This window comes from Copidosoma floridanum, unplaced genomic scaffold (assembly GCF_036245765.1).
Source record: "Copidosoma floridanum isolate Cflo_tuat_1 unplaced genomic scaffold, Cflo_Japanese_pri ptg000012l, whole genome shotgun sequence".
In the NCBI taxonomy this organism is placed as follows: Eukaryota; Metazoa; Arthropoda; class Insecta; order Hymenoptera; family Encyrtidae; genus Copidosoma; species Copidosoma floridanum.
In genome coordinates, this window is record NW_028321889.1 from 4221930 (window position 1) to 4241041 (window position 19112).

Below are 19112 nucleotides of genomic sequence, written 5' to 3' on the forward strand. Positions count from 1 at the left end.
CTGTGCAGAACAGAAAAACAAGCTCATATATATATGTATATATTACAGGTGAAAAACACTCTCTGAAAACCTGAAAACTTGCGTGTGGGGGGAGTGTGCGTGTGTGTATGGGTGTGTGAAGGAATCAAGTTAAGCGCATGCGTAACGTTGAGAGCGTGAGCGTCAGAGCGTCGAGCGTTCATCAGAGGTGACTTCTGACTCGGACCGTAAAAGTTTAAAAATTATCATTCGGCAAATTGAAATTAAGTTGTTTTGAATCTATCGGGATGGATAATATCTCTGTGAGCGCTGGGGAGAAAAAAAAACCAGCAACAACATAGAGTTGCAAAAATAAAAGTTATTTTTTAACCGTGTACATTCGTAAAAGTATCGTTAAAATGTTGTGTCCTTTATTTCGGTATAGTTTACAACCGATGGACTATAATTTAAAAAACACCCACACGATCCTTTTTTGCAGTCCTTCGTTTCGCAGAATCAAAAAAAAACTAAACGAGATACATGAAAGAGCAAAAGTTTTTAATTAAAATCATCGATCGCGAGACACACTCCGTATACGGAGAAAAAAAAATCAGAGCGGTAGTCGTTACAGGTGTACGTACATGTATACTTGGGAAAGCTCATCACGAAAAGAAAATCAACGCGAAACGCTGCTAAAAAATTCACGAGCAATTCCACAAGTTGATTCATAAGTTTTTTTTCCCCATTTGCTTTCTCAAATGTAACATAGCGAGTTCGTTATTAGTTTTTGAATTTTTAATGATATTCGAAGGATGGAACGTTGAGAAAATCGATCTTTTTCCTTTAATCTTCTTAGCTCATAGCCACATATAAGTATATGATCATGTATACTTTATGCTCGTGATGTCGAAAAAGCCAAACTGGGTGACCCAAAACCAGGACTGCATTATTCACGTACGCGTAAACGAACTCTCGTGGCCCGTTCGATTCTCTTTTCAATTAATAATACGAAAGTCCGCTCCGCGTGCGCATACCCTTCGTAACCCGGATTCTCAGTGTTTTTTTCCCCTCCCCTGACCCTGAAGATATACGTTTTCTTTTTTTTTTTGCTCATTTCAAGACTCTCCACAGCCAAGTATGGTCGTGTGTTCCGTATTAGCTTGGAGTAATGAAAAATTTCATAATTCAGTACTAGAGCATAGTGAATCGGTTATGGATTTAATATGACGAACGCAACCATCAGGTGCAGGTACTGTTCGTTGACTCGAAACGCTGGACGCAACGATGAAGAATCGCGCGAATATATCGTTCTCGGGACGCAACCGTCGCGGGTGTTGTTTTCGAGTTTATTGGTGTTTTGCGTTTGTTTCAGTTAAAATATGGTAATTCGGCGAAAGCCGTAGTAAAGAGAGATGTTATTCGTTTTTCCATTTGTTTTGCTGTTGATTATCAGAGACACCGCGGGCTACAATGATTTTCCGTCACTCGTTACGGCTAACGCATCAATGGGTGAGTTGTGCTCACACTAAACCGATGTTTAATTACTTTTCACGGGACATTTACGTATGTATACTTTCGTCGTCCAACTGACATGGAAAAAAGCAATGAGTCAAAAATTCGAATGACGTCCAAGTATACAGTCAATCGTTGTGTTTTGTTAGATTTGAAATGCGACTCACCGAGCGTTAGTGTGATAAAACAATCAAATTTCAAAAATACTGATGAAGCACTTCATCGTACGATGTTTGCAGTGACGTCCATGCTTATCAATATCAGCAAACAACGCACATGAAATGTCTTGCTTTTCGTTAACACTTACATTTTGAATCATCTTTTCGACTGAAGTCATTTAAATTCATATAGTTGTATTATCAGTAACTTTTTGATTTATTTTAAAAAAAGCCGTGGTCATCGAGAAAGATTTTTTCGAACACGTCGAGTATTATCACAAAATGCTATCGGAGATCTCGGATATCATCGCCCACGTGGTTGGAAAAACCATGAAAACCGGTGGAATCGACTTTGCAGTGTATGGCGATTCGAACGCCAATTTGCGACGAGGTAAATTCTGAAGTGCAAATGGTAAAAAGAAGTATGTACTTACTGGTTTTTTAACGATTTGTTTTTTTTTTTTTTCGATCAACAATTATGATCCATTATTTGTACTTGATTTTATCAAACATTGCACTGTGTGACTATGAAAGAACATTATAGATAAAAAAAAAATTAAAATTTGTGATTGTAACAATTAATTTATGCTTTTATTCAGTGGACTACACGGTCTTGTTCACCGTGGCGACTTGCGAATCAACTTGGCACCTGCACAAACAAGCCGAGAAAGAGAAACTTGTGCATCTCGCGATAACGGGTAACGCAACGAGCTTTTTTCAATTTTCATAAATATTCCGAGCTCCATTCTTCCTCTGTTAAAAAAAGATCCCGATTGCCCGAGAATACCCGAGAACTTTGGCGTGGGCTTGCCGCTAATCGTCCCGGGCGAGGAGCTGCCCCAGATTTTCTTCGATCTCCGAGTGAGCAGCACACTATCGTGGCCCAAAATCAACTTTATCCACGACGACACCTTCGGTAAGATTCCAACGAAGCATTGCAAATAACGTCCTACTCTTTAGCGCTTATCACCGGCTAAAAAAATATTTTTATTTTCTCACAGCACTCATACACATATATGCAAACACCTCATACATTTGTTGGGGTGGCCCGCGTAAAAATTTTTACGTTTTGCCTAACTTTCGCCAAAGTTCATGTGGCCAACGTTTGGCCAAGCTTGGGCAACGAGAAAATCCCAAACTTGAATTTTCGTAGAAATATTTGACTCAATATTTTTCGTAAGTCGTATATGCAGACCAACTAATATACTGACACAACAAATTAATTTTTTAGACGTTTGGATGAACATTTGCTAAATTTGAGTCAAATATTCCAACGCAAATTCAAGTTTGGGATTTTCTCGTTGCCCGAGCTTGGCCAAAGTTTGTCGAAAGTTAGGCCAAACGTAAAAATGTTTACGCGGGGGAGTATCGAATCTTCATCGATTTCACCATATTATTGATCAAACATCGAGTAAAATACACACCCTTCTGAAATCATTGCTCGAGGTATACATGTATTTAATTTTACGGTACAATTATTCATCCCTCATTGTTTGTAGAGGAAAAAAAAAAAAAAAAAAACCCAACTTTTTCCCCACACTCAAACGTTGGGCTAAAGTGTTGAGTATATGTCGTAAATAACGTGACAATCCACAGCTAGAGACACCATCAGCCGGGTGGTGAAAGCCCTGTCGGTCGAGCTTCCGGACGAGCGACTCACGTTGTCGGCCCGAGCCCTGTTCTCGACCAAGTTCGAGAGGAACGAGGTGGCGATGCGCCAACGCCTCCACAAGATCCTCGCGGACTTTCGCGTCGAGCAGCTCGGCACCTGTTTCATGGCCATCGTGACATTCGACATGGTGTTCTCGATCCTCGAAGTCGTGAGTTTCGGGAACGGTTTCCCATAGACCCGTGCACGTATCCGGTTTGCTTTTTCCCGCAGGCGAGGTCGTTGAAGATGCTCCACCCGGAGAGCCAGTGGCTGTTCGTCATAAGCGAGAGCTCGGACCAGGAGACCAACTTCACGTCACTGGTGCACTTCCTCCGCGAGGGCGAGAACGTGGCTTTCGTGCGCAACGCCACCGACGTCCAGCCAAACTGTAACGTTAGTTCATTGGGGGATTTTTTTTTTTATGTGGCTCGACTCGAAAAGTTTTCGCGCCAAAACTTTGAGTTTACTGAAGGGACATTTACTGTTATTATAGAAAATGGTGTGATTATGTCGGACGAAAAATATAACGCGATTGGTTCTCGATTGTTATACATTCGGAGGACGCGAGATGTACATGATATGAACTTTTTTTAAAAGTATTTGTCAGTATATAATTAGTAAAAGATAATTGGGAACTTGCGTTATACTTATACACGAATAATGTCTTTTTAATTCGCACATTCAATTTGGGCATCTTTGTCTGCATATTATGTGTATGGTTTTTTTTTCTTTTAAAATTTACCTTGAAAATTCACAGATGCATCATAATAACGGATTGTTGAAAAAAAAAAAAAAAAAAAAAAAAAAAAATGATAAATCGACGCTCTTCGGTCCATACATATTATTATCCCTCATAGATGGGTTTGGCGTGCCACGTGAAAGAGATGATTCGAGCCTTGGCCAAAAGTTTGGAAAATTCGCTGATGAGCGAACAGGAGCTCTACGATCGCGTTACCGAGGAGGAGTTCGAAGTCGTCAGGCTGACAAAAGCCCAGCGAAAAGTCGAAATCATTAGGAACATGAACGTGAGATTTTTTTACATTATTTAATTCTTGTGTTTTTACTGCTGCCGTATTTATTATTATTATTATTTTTTTTTTGTTGCTAAAAAGTACTAAGGAATATTTTTTATGCCATAAACTTGGTTGATGTATTTTATGTAGAGAAAAATTGTACGAAGAAATGTAAATTGTAGCTAGGAACTTACGCAATTTTATGCTTGAATGTTGTTAAAAGTTAGTGTCAACTATGTTTTCAAGTCTCGAGTTCTATCGAATCTCCTACTTTGTACATATACTTGAGAGGAAAGAAAAAAAGAAACGACATTTTGATTTAAAGTTGGAATACAATGCCCATAATATATACATACCTTTACCTGTACTTACAGTGCAACTTTTTTGCGTATAAGACCCAAGAAAATTTATTGTCCATAAAGTTGATTTCAAACAAAACTTCAATCATCACGTTGGTATCAAAGAACAAAAGATTGAATAAACACAGAGTCATGCTTGAAGGATGATTCTAACTCAAAAATCTGAAATTTACAGCTTAGCTTTTGAAAAACCATCAAAACATTTTGGAAAACGATCGCTTATTACGGATAAAACCAAAACTGCAAAAAAAAAAAAAAAAAAAAAAAAAATGCATCATTACAGAGGGAGCTGTCTCGTGCCCGCTCACTCCCTGGCTCCGGCTGCGGGGGATGTTTGACCTGGAAGCTGGTATCAGCCATCGTGTGGGGCATGTCCTTCGATGCCCCGGAATCTGCCGCGAGAGGAGGGCCGTGGTTCCAGGAAACGGGCGACTGGAGCCCCGGACCCGGGATTCGCATGACCGAGCCACTCTTCCCGCACATCAGCCACGGCTTTCGCGGCATTTCCCTGCCCGTCGTCTCCTTCCACGTACGTCGACCGCGTGCCTCTGTTTTAAGACCAATTGTGAGCCCCTCCGTTGGGACGTACATTGGCTCAACCGTGCCAAACTCCAACGGACGGGGGTAAGGTTGCAACGAGAGACGTGATGTTTGATCCTCCCTCCACAGAATCCGCCGTGGCAGATAATCAAGCATTCGAACAATAGCGGACCCGTGTACGGTGGCCTCGTCTTTGACATATTGCGACAATTGAGTGCTAAATTGAATTTCACGTACACGGTGCGTCTGCCCTCGACTCTCACCCCCACGGCATCCACGGCGCTGCGGAGCGACGACGACCACTCGTCAAAGGTATAATACCAATGTGAATGAATTATTTATTTATCGCCTTTTCTTTAGTACTCTCAGTGTCTTGAAGCACACGTTCAAAGCGTGTAATCGGAATTTAATTCATTTCAGTAGTCTTGATGAACGTTTTTTAAAAACAACCAAATGGATCCACTGAGAGAAGAAATAAAAATTACCGTGCCAGAATGGTGTAATCTGGTGCCATTTTGATGTTGCATAAGGACTTTTTGCCGTGGCAAACCTAATTTTTTACCATTTCATTGCTGTACAGTAATTTATATTGTACAAACCGTAAAAAAATAAGTGGTACTTACAACAAAAACTGCTGTTCCGATCATTAAAAAATTATAGAAATGGTAAAAAGTCTGTATAGACCACCTAACAGTATACCAGATGGCCATTCTTGCACAGTAATTTTCATTATTTTTTTTTTTTTCTTTCAGTGTACTTCGTAAACTATTGCACACCAATTCCATTAAACTAAACCATTTTTTTCTTCTTCAACGCTTAATATGGGATTGGCTGTAGGGAGTAAAACATTATTGTCACGGATAGCCAAGTTTTTCAACTCTACAGCTTTCCTACATTGGGTTTTTCCATTAAAAAGTATCCAGTTTGATGGAACTGGTTAACCAGTTGGTGCACCATACCTCCTTAAAATTATTACCCCCGATGTCCTTTATGAGAAACAAAAATGTTTCAACTACACCCTTTAATCGAGTACTTTGACGACATTTAAAAATTATATAATACCTCGATTTCTCTCTAACTTTGGCGGAACTGTACGTACACATCTGTCATTTTTGTCCCGAGGATACCGCAATCGCGGCCATATCCGTAGGCCATAAGGTGCCGCACCAGGTAGCAGAGCTTGTGCGGTCGCGCAAGGTGTTCTTGGCCGCGGTCGCCCTCACCGTGGGCGAGAAAGTACACGGGGTCAACTTCACGGCCTCCGTCGCCGATCAAACCTACGCCCTGCTCTCCGCCAAGCCGAAACTACTCAGCCGGGCCCTCCTCTTCGCTGCCCCCTTCACCGGAGCTGTCGGTCTCTCCCGAATACACACACACACTCGTGTCCTGTACAAATACAACATACAATGTTTTTGCTTTCTTTTTTCCCCCTTTCCCCCCCAGTAGACCTGGATCTGCCTGTCATCGATGATTCTGGTGATCGGACCGATTTTGCATCTCACGGTGCGCTACAGTCCGCGGCCCCTCGACCCGCGCGACAAAACTGCCCTGTCGAGCCTGTGGCAGTGCTCCTGGTACGTTTACGGTGCCCTGCTCCAGCAAGGTCAGTATCTACCAACAATCTCCTCCCAGGATATACACCTCCCCGATCTCGTATCTGCAGTGTGTGTGTTCAACAGGTGGTATGAGCCTGCCCAGGGCGGACAGCGCTCGGCTGATCGTCGGCACGTGGTGGATCGTGGTGATGGTCGTGGTGGCCACCTACTCGGGCTCGCTCATAGCTTTCCTCACTTTTCCCCGGATGGACGCGACCATCGACACAATCGACGATCTCCTGGCCCGCGGTTCCGACTACCGGTGGAGCTTCCCCAACGGCAGCGCCCTCGAGGCTTACCTCGTCTACGCGGCCGCCGCCAACGAGCGCGTACGTCTTTCCTTTCGTTGCGAAAAAAAAAAAAAAAGGAGCCTTTATTCTGTCTGCGTGTATTACAGTACAAGGAGCTGCTGGCGGCCGCTGAGAGGCAGGACCCGACCAAGCCGCTGGAGATCCTCGAGCGCGTCAAGTCAGAGAGCCACGTGTTCATCGATTGGCGGGTGTCGCTCACTTTTCTCATGGGGATCGACCTCAACGAGACCGGGACGTGCAACCTCCATCTCAGCGCCGACGACCTCATGTCCGAGAACCTGGCCATGCTCGTGGCCGCCGACAGTCCCTACCTGCGGCTCGTCGATGCGGCGTGAGCGACCCACCTTTTGGTACATGGCCTTGCAGTTTGGGTCGGGTGGCCGCGACGATCGAGCGTTTTTTTTTTTTTGTCGCAGGATCAAGAGGATGCACGAGTCGGGCCTGATTAAGAAGTGGACCGAGGACAAGGTGGTGGCGAAGAACAAGTGCTCGGAGGGGATGAGCGCGATACAGGAGGCCACCAATCACAAGGTCAACATGAGCGACATGCAGGGGATATTTTTCGTCCTGGCCATCGGTGAGTATCTTCCCTGTGTGCTTTCTCTTTTGAGCCGTTAATTGCTTTTTTTTTTTTTTTTTTAGGGTTCACTTGTGCCTTCGCCACCATCGCCATCGAGTACTTTTGGCACAGGAGGAAGGAAGCCGCCGCCCGGAAACTCGTTCGTCCGTTCGTGTCCTAAGGATCACCGTTGGTATACTAGGTTTTTTTTTTTGTTTTTTTTTTTTTTTAAATTTTGGTTCAAGAGAATAAAGAATGACGAAAAATTAACCAAAGCAAGGCATTTTTTTTTTCATCCAACTACACGCAACTTGATGAACAATTAACTTGCAATATTTACTATGGAAGACTGCGGACATGAAATTCCCTCGAAACTTGGGCGTCTCCATATAATATCTTCTTATACATATAGCATAATTATATTCGCCAAGGAGTGAATTGCAAACCCTGGCAGAGAAAAACTATATAAGCGATCATCTACATTCAGTTGGAAGGGGGGGGGGGAGAAATCCTCGTCAAAGCCTGAGGAGCAATTTATCGCGAGTGCGGCGTTTAAGCCATGATTAGCCCATACCTATATACAGTGCACTCGCTACAGTGTCCATGTATAACATCCTCGTAAAAGCGTGGAGCAGCTACAACGTCGATCGTATATAATTCCCGGCTCGTCCCCGCAATTATGTATCGAGCCATTGTCTCCATCCACTCGGCCACTCGAGTCTTCGTTACGTGTTTAAGGTAAAAAGTCCAGCCCGCACTTGTTCGCCGGTTTACGTAACGCGCTCTCGGATAATGAGGCCCCCCCCCCTCTATCAATCCTTACCCCCCCCATGGGAGATGCCACCTCATGAATAGCTTCTTTTCTTTCTTCTATTTCCATTCCGTTTAACGTGTGCATTGCGCGAATAACGTGCAGCACGGATGATTCCAAAAGACCGCAGCGCCTGTTGTCTCGCAGGCGCCCAAGGTTTGCACGGACGCGGAGGTGAATGCTCGGTATACGGGTGATCGATGGTCGGATGGATTTTCCTTGCCCTCGAGTGGATTATCGAGGTTTCGAAACAAGCCCGCGCAACTGCAGCGTTTTGGTCGTTAACGGAGATTGGACGGCCCGACTGCTTGGGCTTTCGAAATAATTTTCACGATCGATACGACTCTCGTTTGTAACGGATAGTATAAGTCAGCTCACCGTCGCCCTTTTTTCTCTCCACGGTTGTTTTGGCTTTATACCCCCTGCGTATCTGTACGAGCAGCCACGGAGCCACTGGGTTTTTTGTTTTTCCAACTGCACACCCAAAGAGGTCGTTTGTTCGTTTGTTTAACCAAAAGGTATATAAGGATGCGAACTCGATTCCTACCCTTTTAAAGTGGCCAATGCTAATATCTTTCGGAAAAAAAGCGAGATCTTTGAAAAAAAAACCCCGTATTGCATTTTCTCACAGACGGGCCTTTGATCGAAACGACTTGTATCAGACACCAACGTGTGGGCGTACAAAAGTAGAGAGAGAGAGAGAGAGTAAATCTTTCTCCCAGAGAGAAAGAGGAGCGTAATGCATAGATATAGTGTTCCGCGAGAGGTATGGAAGGGGAGTTTGTGTGTTCGCCGTGCGACCTTGTCACGGTTGACCTGATGCCGAGAGGAGTACAACAACGTGTATATGTAGGAGGGAACAACCGAGCAGCGCTCGATCTGTTGTCTTTGGCGCTGAGGACCCTGTGTTACACAGACGCGCCGCTACGGCCAACTCCTCAGTCCCATTGTGACGCCCGCGCTGATCGCCGGACGATCTCCTTGTATACATTTTCTTTTATCCCGTCTCAACTGCATGATCCACCGTTTGACTGATACGTTTTTTTTTGTTTTTTTTTTCCCCCTCTTTGATTTTCTTTGGCGAATCTACCAAATGTGAGTTTCAAACGAGCTTGCCCCGCGGTGCGTGTTTAAGGACTTTGGTGTGCTAGCATGAAAAGCCGCCAATCCAAAGCGGACTAGGACCAGAGATACCAAAAATATCAGGGGTCGGGCGTGACAAGAACGGTAACAGTACACACACATCCACCACCATCAAGAGGAAAGGATATTATGATGGGCGACCACGTAACGTGCATCGTCAGTTTTTTCTTCGCCGGATGCTTCGTCCTGTCACGTAATGCAAATTCTATAAACCGCACATCATATATGTTATATACACACACGTGTGTCCTTATTTTTATTTTTTTTTTTTTCCGGATGATGATAATAGTTTGGATTGATTTGGCTGGCCGAGATGATAAAAACGCGCGTTGCGCAATCGCGCAGTATAATATATATGTATACGCGTGGTAAAACTTTTGTTTTTTTTTTTTTTCCTTTGTTTTACAACTTGGTGTTTTCAGCGTATCTCTTGACTTTTTCATGTTTGAGCGAATTTACGTAATTGGGTTGGTATTTTATATCACTGGGGCTCTCTCGGGTGCGAAAAGAGCCATAACTTCCAGGCAATTAAGTTTCCGATTGTGCAAACGAGCCTGGATTTTTCCGCCAAACACAATATATATACTTTGTCACTTTGAGAAAGTTGAACCAAACAGGTTGAGTTTATGTTATATAAATATACTCCATGCTAATAATATATGCGTGTACGCAAGTTGTCAGCGAGTGGGAAGGAGGAGAGTTCGTAACTAACCAACTGTCGCGAGTATAAACTCGCGTGGAATCGGCTAATTGAGTTGTTAATTAGACTCGCTTCAAGAGTACCTAATAAGGGGTGTTTGTCGGTTTGCCTGCTGAGTTTCACGGAGATCTAGGGGGGGTATGATTTTGCAATTGAAAACAGATGATAAAAAATAAATAAAAGTGTAAAATTTAAGGTATAAAGAGACGCGTATACGCGCGTGCTTTTTCTTCTTCTTCTTCCCACCGGGTCGTAAATCAAATCAAAGATTTTTCTCCCGGGCGCCAATCGCGTTTTTGCTCGACGGATCAGAGTCAGAGATAGAAATAAGGATTTTTCATCCTTTGTGCAGATAAGAGAGAGAGAACGCGATTCCGAGGAAAAATAGTGCGGGTGGCGCGTCCGCCGATTCTTTTTTCTTCTTCCCTTCTCCCCCTTCCCCCTTGAAAAATAAAACCAAGGCGTCTCGTGTACCATGTACTCCTTTGAAGGGAATTTCAAAGAAAATACAACTTATTCGCGCTCCTTGCGAGTACTTTGATTTGCGTCGTTTGCTCGCTGTGGGCATATCGAGACCTATACGTGGAAGCTCTTGAATCACGAGGACTCGTCTCGCATGAAAATCATACAATACGTTTTGCTCCTACACAATGACTCCTTTTAACTTGCAAAATTCACCGTAACCCCTCGTTGGCTACGACTTGTCGGCGAATCGTTATCTTCCCACAAAACATTGATGATACTGACATCGTACAGATGTCTAATTGACGCCAAATTCCATCACTATGACGTCTTTTAGTTATAAGTTGTCAAAATGTTATCTTCAGACAACTGATAACTAAAAGACATCATGGTGATGGAATTTGGCGTCAATTTGACATCTGTACGATGTCAGTCATGATCATTGTTTTGTGGGTTTGTTCAAAAACACTTTCCAAGAGTAAAACTCCGGTGTTGTTTTTTGTTTTTAGCTCATGTACACGGAAATAGATTTCGTCCCAAACGTTGTATGTAAAAATGAAAAAACACACCGTATATTTGACCAATACCCAAAGGTATTGTAAACCCAGCACGCACTTGTCTTTATCTAACGACGAAGGGCGAAACAAAGGGTCGTTATCCACGTGTGGCGTTGAACGGCCCATCCGTATACTCATGCCCCACGCCTTTTTTTTTTTTTTTGTCTCATTAAATGACCCAACAGCCCCACCGGAAGCCCACGGCCACTACTACGACGCGCAACTGCACTACCAACAACCGCACGCCGGCTGGCAGCATAGGTACCGGGTGCCGGCGCCACCCCTCATCAAGCCCGTGGACCTCATGGCGGACGTGGTCAACTCCCTGGGCGCTCGGGTCCTCCAGCAATACGTGGAGGCCGGCAACGTGGCCTTCTCCCCGGCCGGGCTCGGCTTCATCCTCGCCGCCCTCTACGAAGGCTCGGCCGGCCGGGGCAGGCAACAGATCGTCGAGTGCTTGGGCTTCCCCAGGGACCGGGCCATCGTGAGGCTCGGCCTCGGCGACATACACCGGACGCTAAGGGTACGGGCCCACCCCCCTCTCAAATTTTACACCAAATTCCACAGCAAATGTTACCGCTTTGCAAGTATATATAAACAGAAAATTATGTATTATCATTGCTTCGACAGTGCGCAATAAATTACTGAAAGGATATGCTGTAGAAGCAATAACGATCATTGCCGTTGAATATAAACAGCGCGGAATGGTAATTTTTATCATTATTTCCTCCCCCCCTCCCCCGCCCGGCAATGTTGGTGCTTGGTCGTCGGTGCGCAGACCTACCTGAATCCCGACGGCTTCCTCGGTGGGCTGAACCTCAACCGGGAGAACACGAGCTTGCGGCCCGAGTACGAGGCCGTGCTGAGGATCTACGGGTTCGACCTCACGATAGACCTGTCGAATTTCGGGCCCAACGGGACCAACAGCTTCGGCCTCAGGGGCTCGCCCACCACCACCACACCTCCGACCACCACCTCCACCGAGCAGACCCCGTTGAACGGTACACATATACGTATATAATGTAATGACGATGCTGCACGTGATGGCGTGAGAGACAAAAGTACACGGTACGAGTGTGGATACAATTGTGGGTATATCATGCAGTGGGTGTGTCGATGTCCATGGACGGCGTGACGGTAGCGACGACGATGGACCCCTCCGTGGATGACTCGACGACGCCAGCGGGTACGACGGTCCCACCGCCGACCAGCCCAACGAGGGCGACAACCACGACGCAGGAACCGATGACCACGACAACGGATGCAGCCACCACCACCATGGCGACCACCAGCCCGAGCACCACTAGGCAGTAAGTGTGTTTTGGGGTGGGAGGGGGGAAAATTTTCGATCGAGGCGTGTATGATGGGTGTTGGGCTGTTACAGGCCGACCACGACGAACGAGGCGATCGGGTCGACGATGGTGCCAAGCGCCGCCGAGACTACCACCGGGCTGGGGGATGACATCGCGACTGTCGCCGCCCCGAACTTGAGGAGGAGGCGACGGCGCAGCACCTACGGCTACTACTCAAATTATCCAGGTACACGTGTATAATAAGGGCTCACACCAACTCGAATCGCTCAACTTTAAATGTTAAACAAACGACAAATGGGTGGAAAACAAAGGGTGGTACGTGTTTGGGGCTACAAATGTCCATCTACGTGCCGATGAGAGAGATGGTATTTCACCATTTGCAAGTATACAACTATATCATGTGGAATGTGTAAAATTTACGGTGTGCGCGTGCTCCATTTGTTGTATACCAATGTAATAGTTTCAAATTTCGAGAGAGACAGAGAGGCCTTTTGAAGTCGGGGGTAGAGAGTAATTGGCTGCTGGTGCGTTGGAGTCGGCTTTCCCTCGCTCGAGAGAGCTTCAAGGGAAATCGTTGAATTTCGTTATTACGTATGGTTTTCCGATCTTCCGTGTATACGGTATTTTGGTATTTATCCCTTGTTTTGCCTCGATATGAAAAAAAAAAAAACAAAAACCAATCCTACGCTGTACTTGAATAATCACGAATTTACTTGAAATGAAAATTAGTTTTTGTTGTATATACGTGGGTGGATCGAGAGGCAACTCGTCATGCTTTTCCCACGAGTCGAGTTTTCTCATAAGAATTTGATCAACCTCTAATTGGTTGAAACAAAGTTTTCGCAGATAAATATTTCCCGCTTAAACTGTCAATACCACAATCCAATATGAAAGTTGTGCACTACGTCTCATGCTCACCGCGGCCCTGAGAACAGTACATGTGTCGCTTTTGACGTTTCATCGGATTATTGGGGTGTAGGTATATACGTGTGCACCGCAAAAGGAGAGCTTGGCTCTGTGCGTTTGACAGCGCACGTATATATCACGCATACACGATACGTATTACACCTACGACCACATATATGTATATACATCACGATAACGTTATGATTGAAAGGACGATCCCTTCACTTGGTGGAGGAGGGCCCGTGGATGCAAGACTTGAACGCATGGGCGGACCAGCCGGCTCTGCCCACCAACGTTCAGGACACGACCGAGCTGCAGTTTCTGGTTAACGGGTGCGAGCCCGTGCAGGTGCCCGCGGCCATCTACACCACCGTTTTGCCCTTCGCCTACTTTCCCACCCTCAAGGCTGTCGGGCTCGAGTTTCCGCTGGACGTCAGTACAATTTTTTTTTTTATTTTTGTTTTTTTTCATTTCCACGAGGGAATTATTTTGAAATACCTTGAAACTCAATTGTCGATGTAAATGAGAAAAAAAAGAAAAAAAAAAAAAAAAAAAAACGGGGTATCGAAAAATTATGTAAAAAAAAAAAGTCGAGGGTAAAAAAAACAAAGAGCGTTACAATGTTACATTGTCGCCTTGTCATGATAATAATAATAAACAACAACAAATACGATGGGGTGCGCGTGGGCGTAGAATCCCAAGTACAGCGTGCTGCTGTTCCTGCCGACCGAGAGGGTCGATACGAGCCGATTGGGGCGCGAGCTCACGGGCCAGAGTCTACGACTGCTGCGCAAGCACCTACAGCCCACCTGGATACGCGCCACCATACCCTCCTTCATGCTACGGGGCTTCGTAACCCTCACCCCCTACCTGCAACGGGTGAGTTTGTTTTTTCTTTCTTTCTCCCTCTTTGACCTCCTCCTTTGATTTTTCTCTTTGGTCCTTTGCCGTGGCGAGGGGGGAGGTTTTTCTTTTTTTTTTTTTTTTTTTTTTTTTTCATCCGAGGAGATAAGGGTGTGCGTTTGATGGGACTTTTTTTTTCTCCCCTCTTCCTTGAGGTCACGCTTCTGCATAGCGGACGAGGGGTGAGCTGTTTTCTTTCCAATCGATAAAATATTAATCCTAAAGATACAATTGGCGCAAAAAAAAAGTATACAAATCGCTCCCTTGGTTTTTTTTTTTATTTTATTTTTTTCCTGGTGACGTTAATTCTTATTTGGCTGCACGGGCTCTCGCGCTATAATGTATAGAAGCGAACAAACGAGGTCCCTTCAATTTCAGAGTCGAAGCGGACGAGGATGGAACGAAAAAGAAAAAAAAAACAAATATATAGGGAAGGTAATCGGGGGCGTCGATTTGATGATGACGAATAGCCCAACGCCGTTCGTTATCATTTATTACCGCCGGCCTACACACACACGCCAGCCCGAAACGTTTGGTCCCTTATTTATCGAGCACTCGGGGGATGTCGATAAAAAATTCACGCGTGTTTTCTCGAAACGAATTTCGTCGAGCCATTTGTTTGTGTGTACGGTCAAGCTTCGTTTGCGCCAAGTGAAAAAAAAAAAAAAAGCAAATAAATAAATAAAACTCATTAAGAGTAAGAATCACAATGGTTTTCGGCGTCAGTTGCACAAAGTTTGCGCTTCCCAGCTTTCCAAAGACAAGCGACGTGCAGCGTTGATAAACTAATCCGGTCGAGTGGCTCTTTGAATCATCGTCATCATCCAACCTTTGCCGAGGAGCTTCTTTTCCTCGCTCGGAAAAACGAATAAACCGAGTTCATTCGGAACTCATTACCCGTTTTGACGTGGTATAATCGAGAAAGTTGATTAGGACGAAAAAAAAAAAAAAAAAAAAAATATATATATACATTGGTGTGGTATAAAAAAAGTAGATACGGGGGAGGCAATCCAGGGACACGAAAAATTCCAAGGGGTCGTTTCTCATTAGCAGCACATCCCACACGTCGGAGGAGGAGCGACATCGGATTCTTCGGGGACAAAAAAGCACGACCTACGTCAACGTCGATCTGCCTTCTTTGTATCCCCTCCCTGGGACGCGCACACGCGAAGATGACGCCGTTAAATTCGACCCGATTGATTTAGATGGACCGAAGACTCGCCGAGCAAATTTCGCGAGATTAGATCCCCCCCTCTCTTTCTCTCGGGGTTCATCAATTTTTCCTCCGCTGAAGCCCCTCCTGCGTAAATATATTATATACAAGAGGGGGAGAGAATAATATTGCCCTCGTTTTCGCCTCTGCAGTTGGGGATAAAGGACGTTTTCGAGCCGCGGCTGGCCGACCTGTCGCCGATGACGCCCGACCTGGGGGTGTACGCCAGGGACGTCCAGCAGAGCGTGGCCATCAACATAAGGAACTTCATGAGGAACAACAGCGACGCGCCGACCGGCCACAACAGCGAATATCGCTACCTGCGTCCAGGTAAAAAAAAAAAAAAAAAAAAAAAAAAAAAAAAAAACGAAAAAATTGTTTGTCCGACCATACCCGGCTGTTACTACTTGTGGAGGAAGTCGTTTTTTTTTTTTTGTTTTTTTTTCTCATATACCGGTCCAAGGCTCGAAATGGCGCTTTGTATACACGCGGTTGTGCAATCCCGGGCCGCCATTGTTCGGCATCGCGCGGAGGATTTAATTTTTACTTTTACGATCGATCCGCCGGTGAAGTAACTCCGACGGCGCGTCTTGCGTAACGTCCTCGTTAAATAATTCAACCGTGTACACTAGCACGGCAATTCGAGAATGTTTGGCTTGCTTTTGACGACCAATTGGGAAAATTATACACCTTATCGGGTAAACTCTTTTCCCCGTGTACCTACATGTAGGGGCAAACATGGGCAGGTGGGGTGGTTGTGGCATTGGCCCATTTTCCGGAAAACTCGACTCCGATGAATTAAACGCGCACACAAACAAGGGGAGAAAGCCGGCTTCCGTGCAAAAAAACAGAGAGAGAGAGGGTATCACGATAGACTGCGCAGTTTACACAACGGGGTCGGATTAGTTTATCCTTCCGGCGATGGGTGCAACGTATGATTGGATTCCACGGGGACGTTCTGTGAATACCTCCCGCGAGTTGGATTGTTTTCATTTGGTAATGGTGACTCGAGAATACGAGGATACCCGTCGAGGAGAATGTTAACCATGTTGTCCGGGGGGGTTACGTTGATTTTGTGTGTGTGTGTGTGTGTGTGTGTGTGTGTGTGTGTGTGTGTGTATATACGTAATACGAGCTCGTGCCGAGGGTGCAGACCCTATTTCGCCTCCTTGCGATGTTGATTCGACGGGATGCATATTAAATTTTATTCATTTTGGGTAAGTGAGTACCGGTGCACATAGAAATCGGTGATTACTGTTTCGAAACTATACTGTGTTTATTTTGTTTTTTTGTTTTTTAATCATGAAACGGTTTTTTAAATACTAAAACCGGTGGTTCGAAAGGTGACACAAATCACGTTTATCGGCTCTGATTCTACGTTCCAGTGAAGTATATGTAACGTATGATCGGTTATTCGAGAATCTCGAAAAGCATAAGTAACGAAAGAGAGTCTTTTGTTGTCTAAAGCACATTCTTGAAAATCACTCGGAGCTGTTTTCCAGCGCCGCTCTCGTATCCCGATAGGTATATCCTCTTGAAGGAGCGAAGGAAAGAAAAAAAAAAAAAAAAAAACCTAGTAACAACACGGCAGCCATTAGCATCGGAAGAACGGCAATTGCCGCAGACTATATACTGCTGTGGGTATCTATATTTTTAATCGAAATCCCGCGTTTTCCATCCAACGACACCAAAGAGCGCACTGAATGAGAGCCAAGAATTTTCTCAGCATTGTCGAGATTAAAAGAGATCCTACGACCTAATGGCTGGTATCCTGGCGGGTGTGCGTGAGTCACGCGCTACCACGAGGATATACCGAGCGAATGTGAGACAGAGGAATATAATGTCCGATTCGTCCTCGTCTCTTCTTATTTTTATATATATGTATGGATGGGTTTTCTTTGTTTCGCGCGCAGTGTTAATACAAACATACATTTTCCTTTCTTTGCAATCGTTGCGCGGAGGCTGAAAAATAATGTCCTCCCCCTTCTTGCTCGCGTTAAGTAAAGGGTTCTTCCGTCGCTTGTGCACATCGGGAGTTTTGAAAGCCCCCCGTCGCATCTTTTCCTTTTTCTTTCGCAACACTGAAATGCTAAAATGGCTGACAGGTATTCACGTGCAAATGACTATACGTACGCTTGAAACCCCTCATAACACGCCTCCTCGTTCGAATCGAGGAGGGTCGCAAAGTTGGTAATTAGAAATGCCTTTGGAGTTGAATGGGATTTTCTTACTCCGGACTATTTTTTTTCCCCCTTTCGTTCCTTAAACTTTAATTGACGCTATTGGTATAACGGCAGATACGAGAGTAGTAATTTTACGCTGGTACAGTTCGCTCCACATGGGCTACGTTATCGCGGGATTTTAGGGATACGCCTTTTCCAAGGCCTTCTTTCTTTCATTTGGCGCCCACGATATCACCTATTTGCTTTTTCGTTACTTACTTGAATTTTGACAATTTTCGCGCGAATACCTTACACACGTATGTATAATACACGAGATCCGAGGTACAATTACATGTTTAACTCAGCCATCATTGACTTTTTTTTGCGCTGATGTCAATTACAAAACCGTGCGGGGTTCGAAGGATACCTCATTGATTACAGGTTTACGAAATGGTGAAAAAAAAAAATCTCGAGCGAATGGGGTATATTATGTCGTGACTCGTACCGTAACTATTTCAGCAAACGGCCTGTTGGACAGACTGGGTCTGGTGACCTTTACGGCGGAGCATCCGTTCCTCTACTTCATCATCGACAACGAGACGTCGGTGTCCCTCATAGCCGGACGCATCGACGATCCCCTCAACTCTCGAATACTCTGAGGAGCCGAGGAAGTCGTTCGAGCCATTTGTCCCCCGCTCGACCATAATATATGTATGTATACGTACGGACGAACATTACGGAGCGGGATATTGCAGTCGGCCGGTCATCAGTAGCCCTGTGAGGCTCCATTTGAATTTGAATCGGGACTTGATTTCCACGGAGGAGAACGCGATCGATTCGAAATTTTATGCGTCCGTTAAAGGGATTTTTTTTTTTTTTTTTTTTTTTTTTTGCACTTTTATATAGATGAGTCCATGATGAACGTATTTCAATGGTCGTTGGGCACATTTAACGGGATTTTTATTCAACATGTGTGCATATACGTATGCGTAACACTTATGGTTATTTGTTGGATAGGATATGAAATAAATAAATACCATGACCAATTCGTTGTTTGCACGGCAATAATATGATCTAGAGGTGAAACTTGTATTCCTAAGGTGGTTATAGCTCGATAGATGTATAGTTTTAGTTGATATTGCTATCCATGTACAAGTACATGTTAGGTAAGAATATCAAATTTAAGGTGAATAAAGTGATCATCGATTGTAATACGAATAATTGTATGTTTAGTATAAAAAAAAAAAAAAAAAAAAAAAAAAAAAAAAACATGTACTTAGAGTCCA

At 44.7% G+C, this 19112-nt stretch overlaps 2 protein-coding genes across 2 annotated transcripts; both read left to right on the plus strand.

The window, feature by feature from the left end:
• The first annotated feature begins 297 nt into the window (after positions 1–297).
• Positions 298–7837, plus strand: Ir93a (Ionotropic receptor 93a). Its single transcript, XM_089590300.1, has 15 exons — positions 298–336; positions 1861–2019; positions 2228–2326; positions 2395–2544; positions 3225–3448; positions 3511–3672; positions 4137–4304; positions 4935–5180; positions 5321–5503; positions 6314–6541; positions 6638–6794; positions 6871–7115; positions 7184–7428; positions 7514–7674; positions 7740–7837. Exons 2-15 carry the CDS (start codon positions 1911–1913, stop codon positions 7835–7837), a joined length of 2475 nt encoding a protein of 824 aa, XP_089446426.1. The 5' UTR covers positions 298–336; positions 1861–1910.
• Positions 7838–9742: 1905 nt separating this feature from the next.
• On the plus strand, positions 9743–18575 carry LOC106637255 (uncharacterized). Its single transcript, XM_014349967.2, has 9 exons — positions 9743–9803; positions 11515–11852; positions 12108–12330; positions 12435–12639; positions 12714–12868; positions 13760–13980; positions 14242–14427; positions 15817–15994; positions 18346–18575. The coding sequence occupies exons 1-9, from the start codon at positions 9743–9745 to the stop codon at positions 18483–18485; spliced, it is 1707 nt and encodes a 568-aa protein (XP_014205453.2). The 3' UTR covers positions 18486–18575.
• The last annotated feature ends 537 nt before the right edge of the window (positions 18576–19112 follow it).

Coding starts and splice junctions, on each gene's coding strand:
- LOC106637255 (XM_014349967.2), top strand. CDS start 9,743: ATGGGCGACCACGTAACGTGCATCGTCAGTTTTTTCTTCGCCGGATGC. Junction 9,804..11,514: donor CGGATGCTTCGTCCTGTCAC/GTAATGCAAATT, acceptor ATGACCCAACAG/CCCCACCGGAAGCCCACGGC. Junction 12,331..12,434: donor CGAGCAGACCCCGTTGAACG/GTACACATATAC, acceptor TATATCATGCAG/TGGGTGTGTCGATGTCCATG.
- Ir93a (XM_089590300.1), top strand. CDS start 1,911: ATGCTATCGGAGATCTCGGATATCATCGCCCACGTGGTTGGAAAAACC. Junction 2,327..2,394: donor TGTGCATCTCGCGATAACGG/GTAACGCAACGA, acceptor TGTTAAAAAAAG/ATCCCGATTGCCCGAGAATA. Junction 7,675..7,739: donor ATTTTTCGTCCTGGCCATCG/GTGAGTATCTTC, acceptor TTTTTTTTTTAG/GGTTCACTTGTGCCTTCGCC.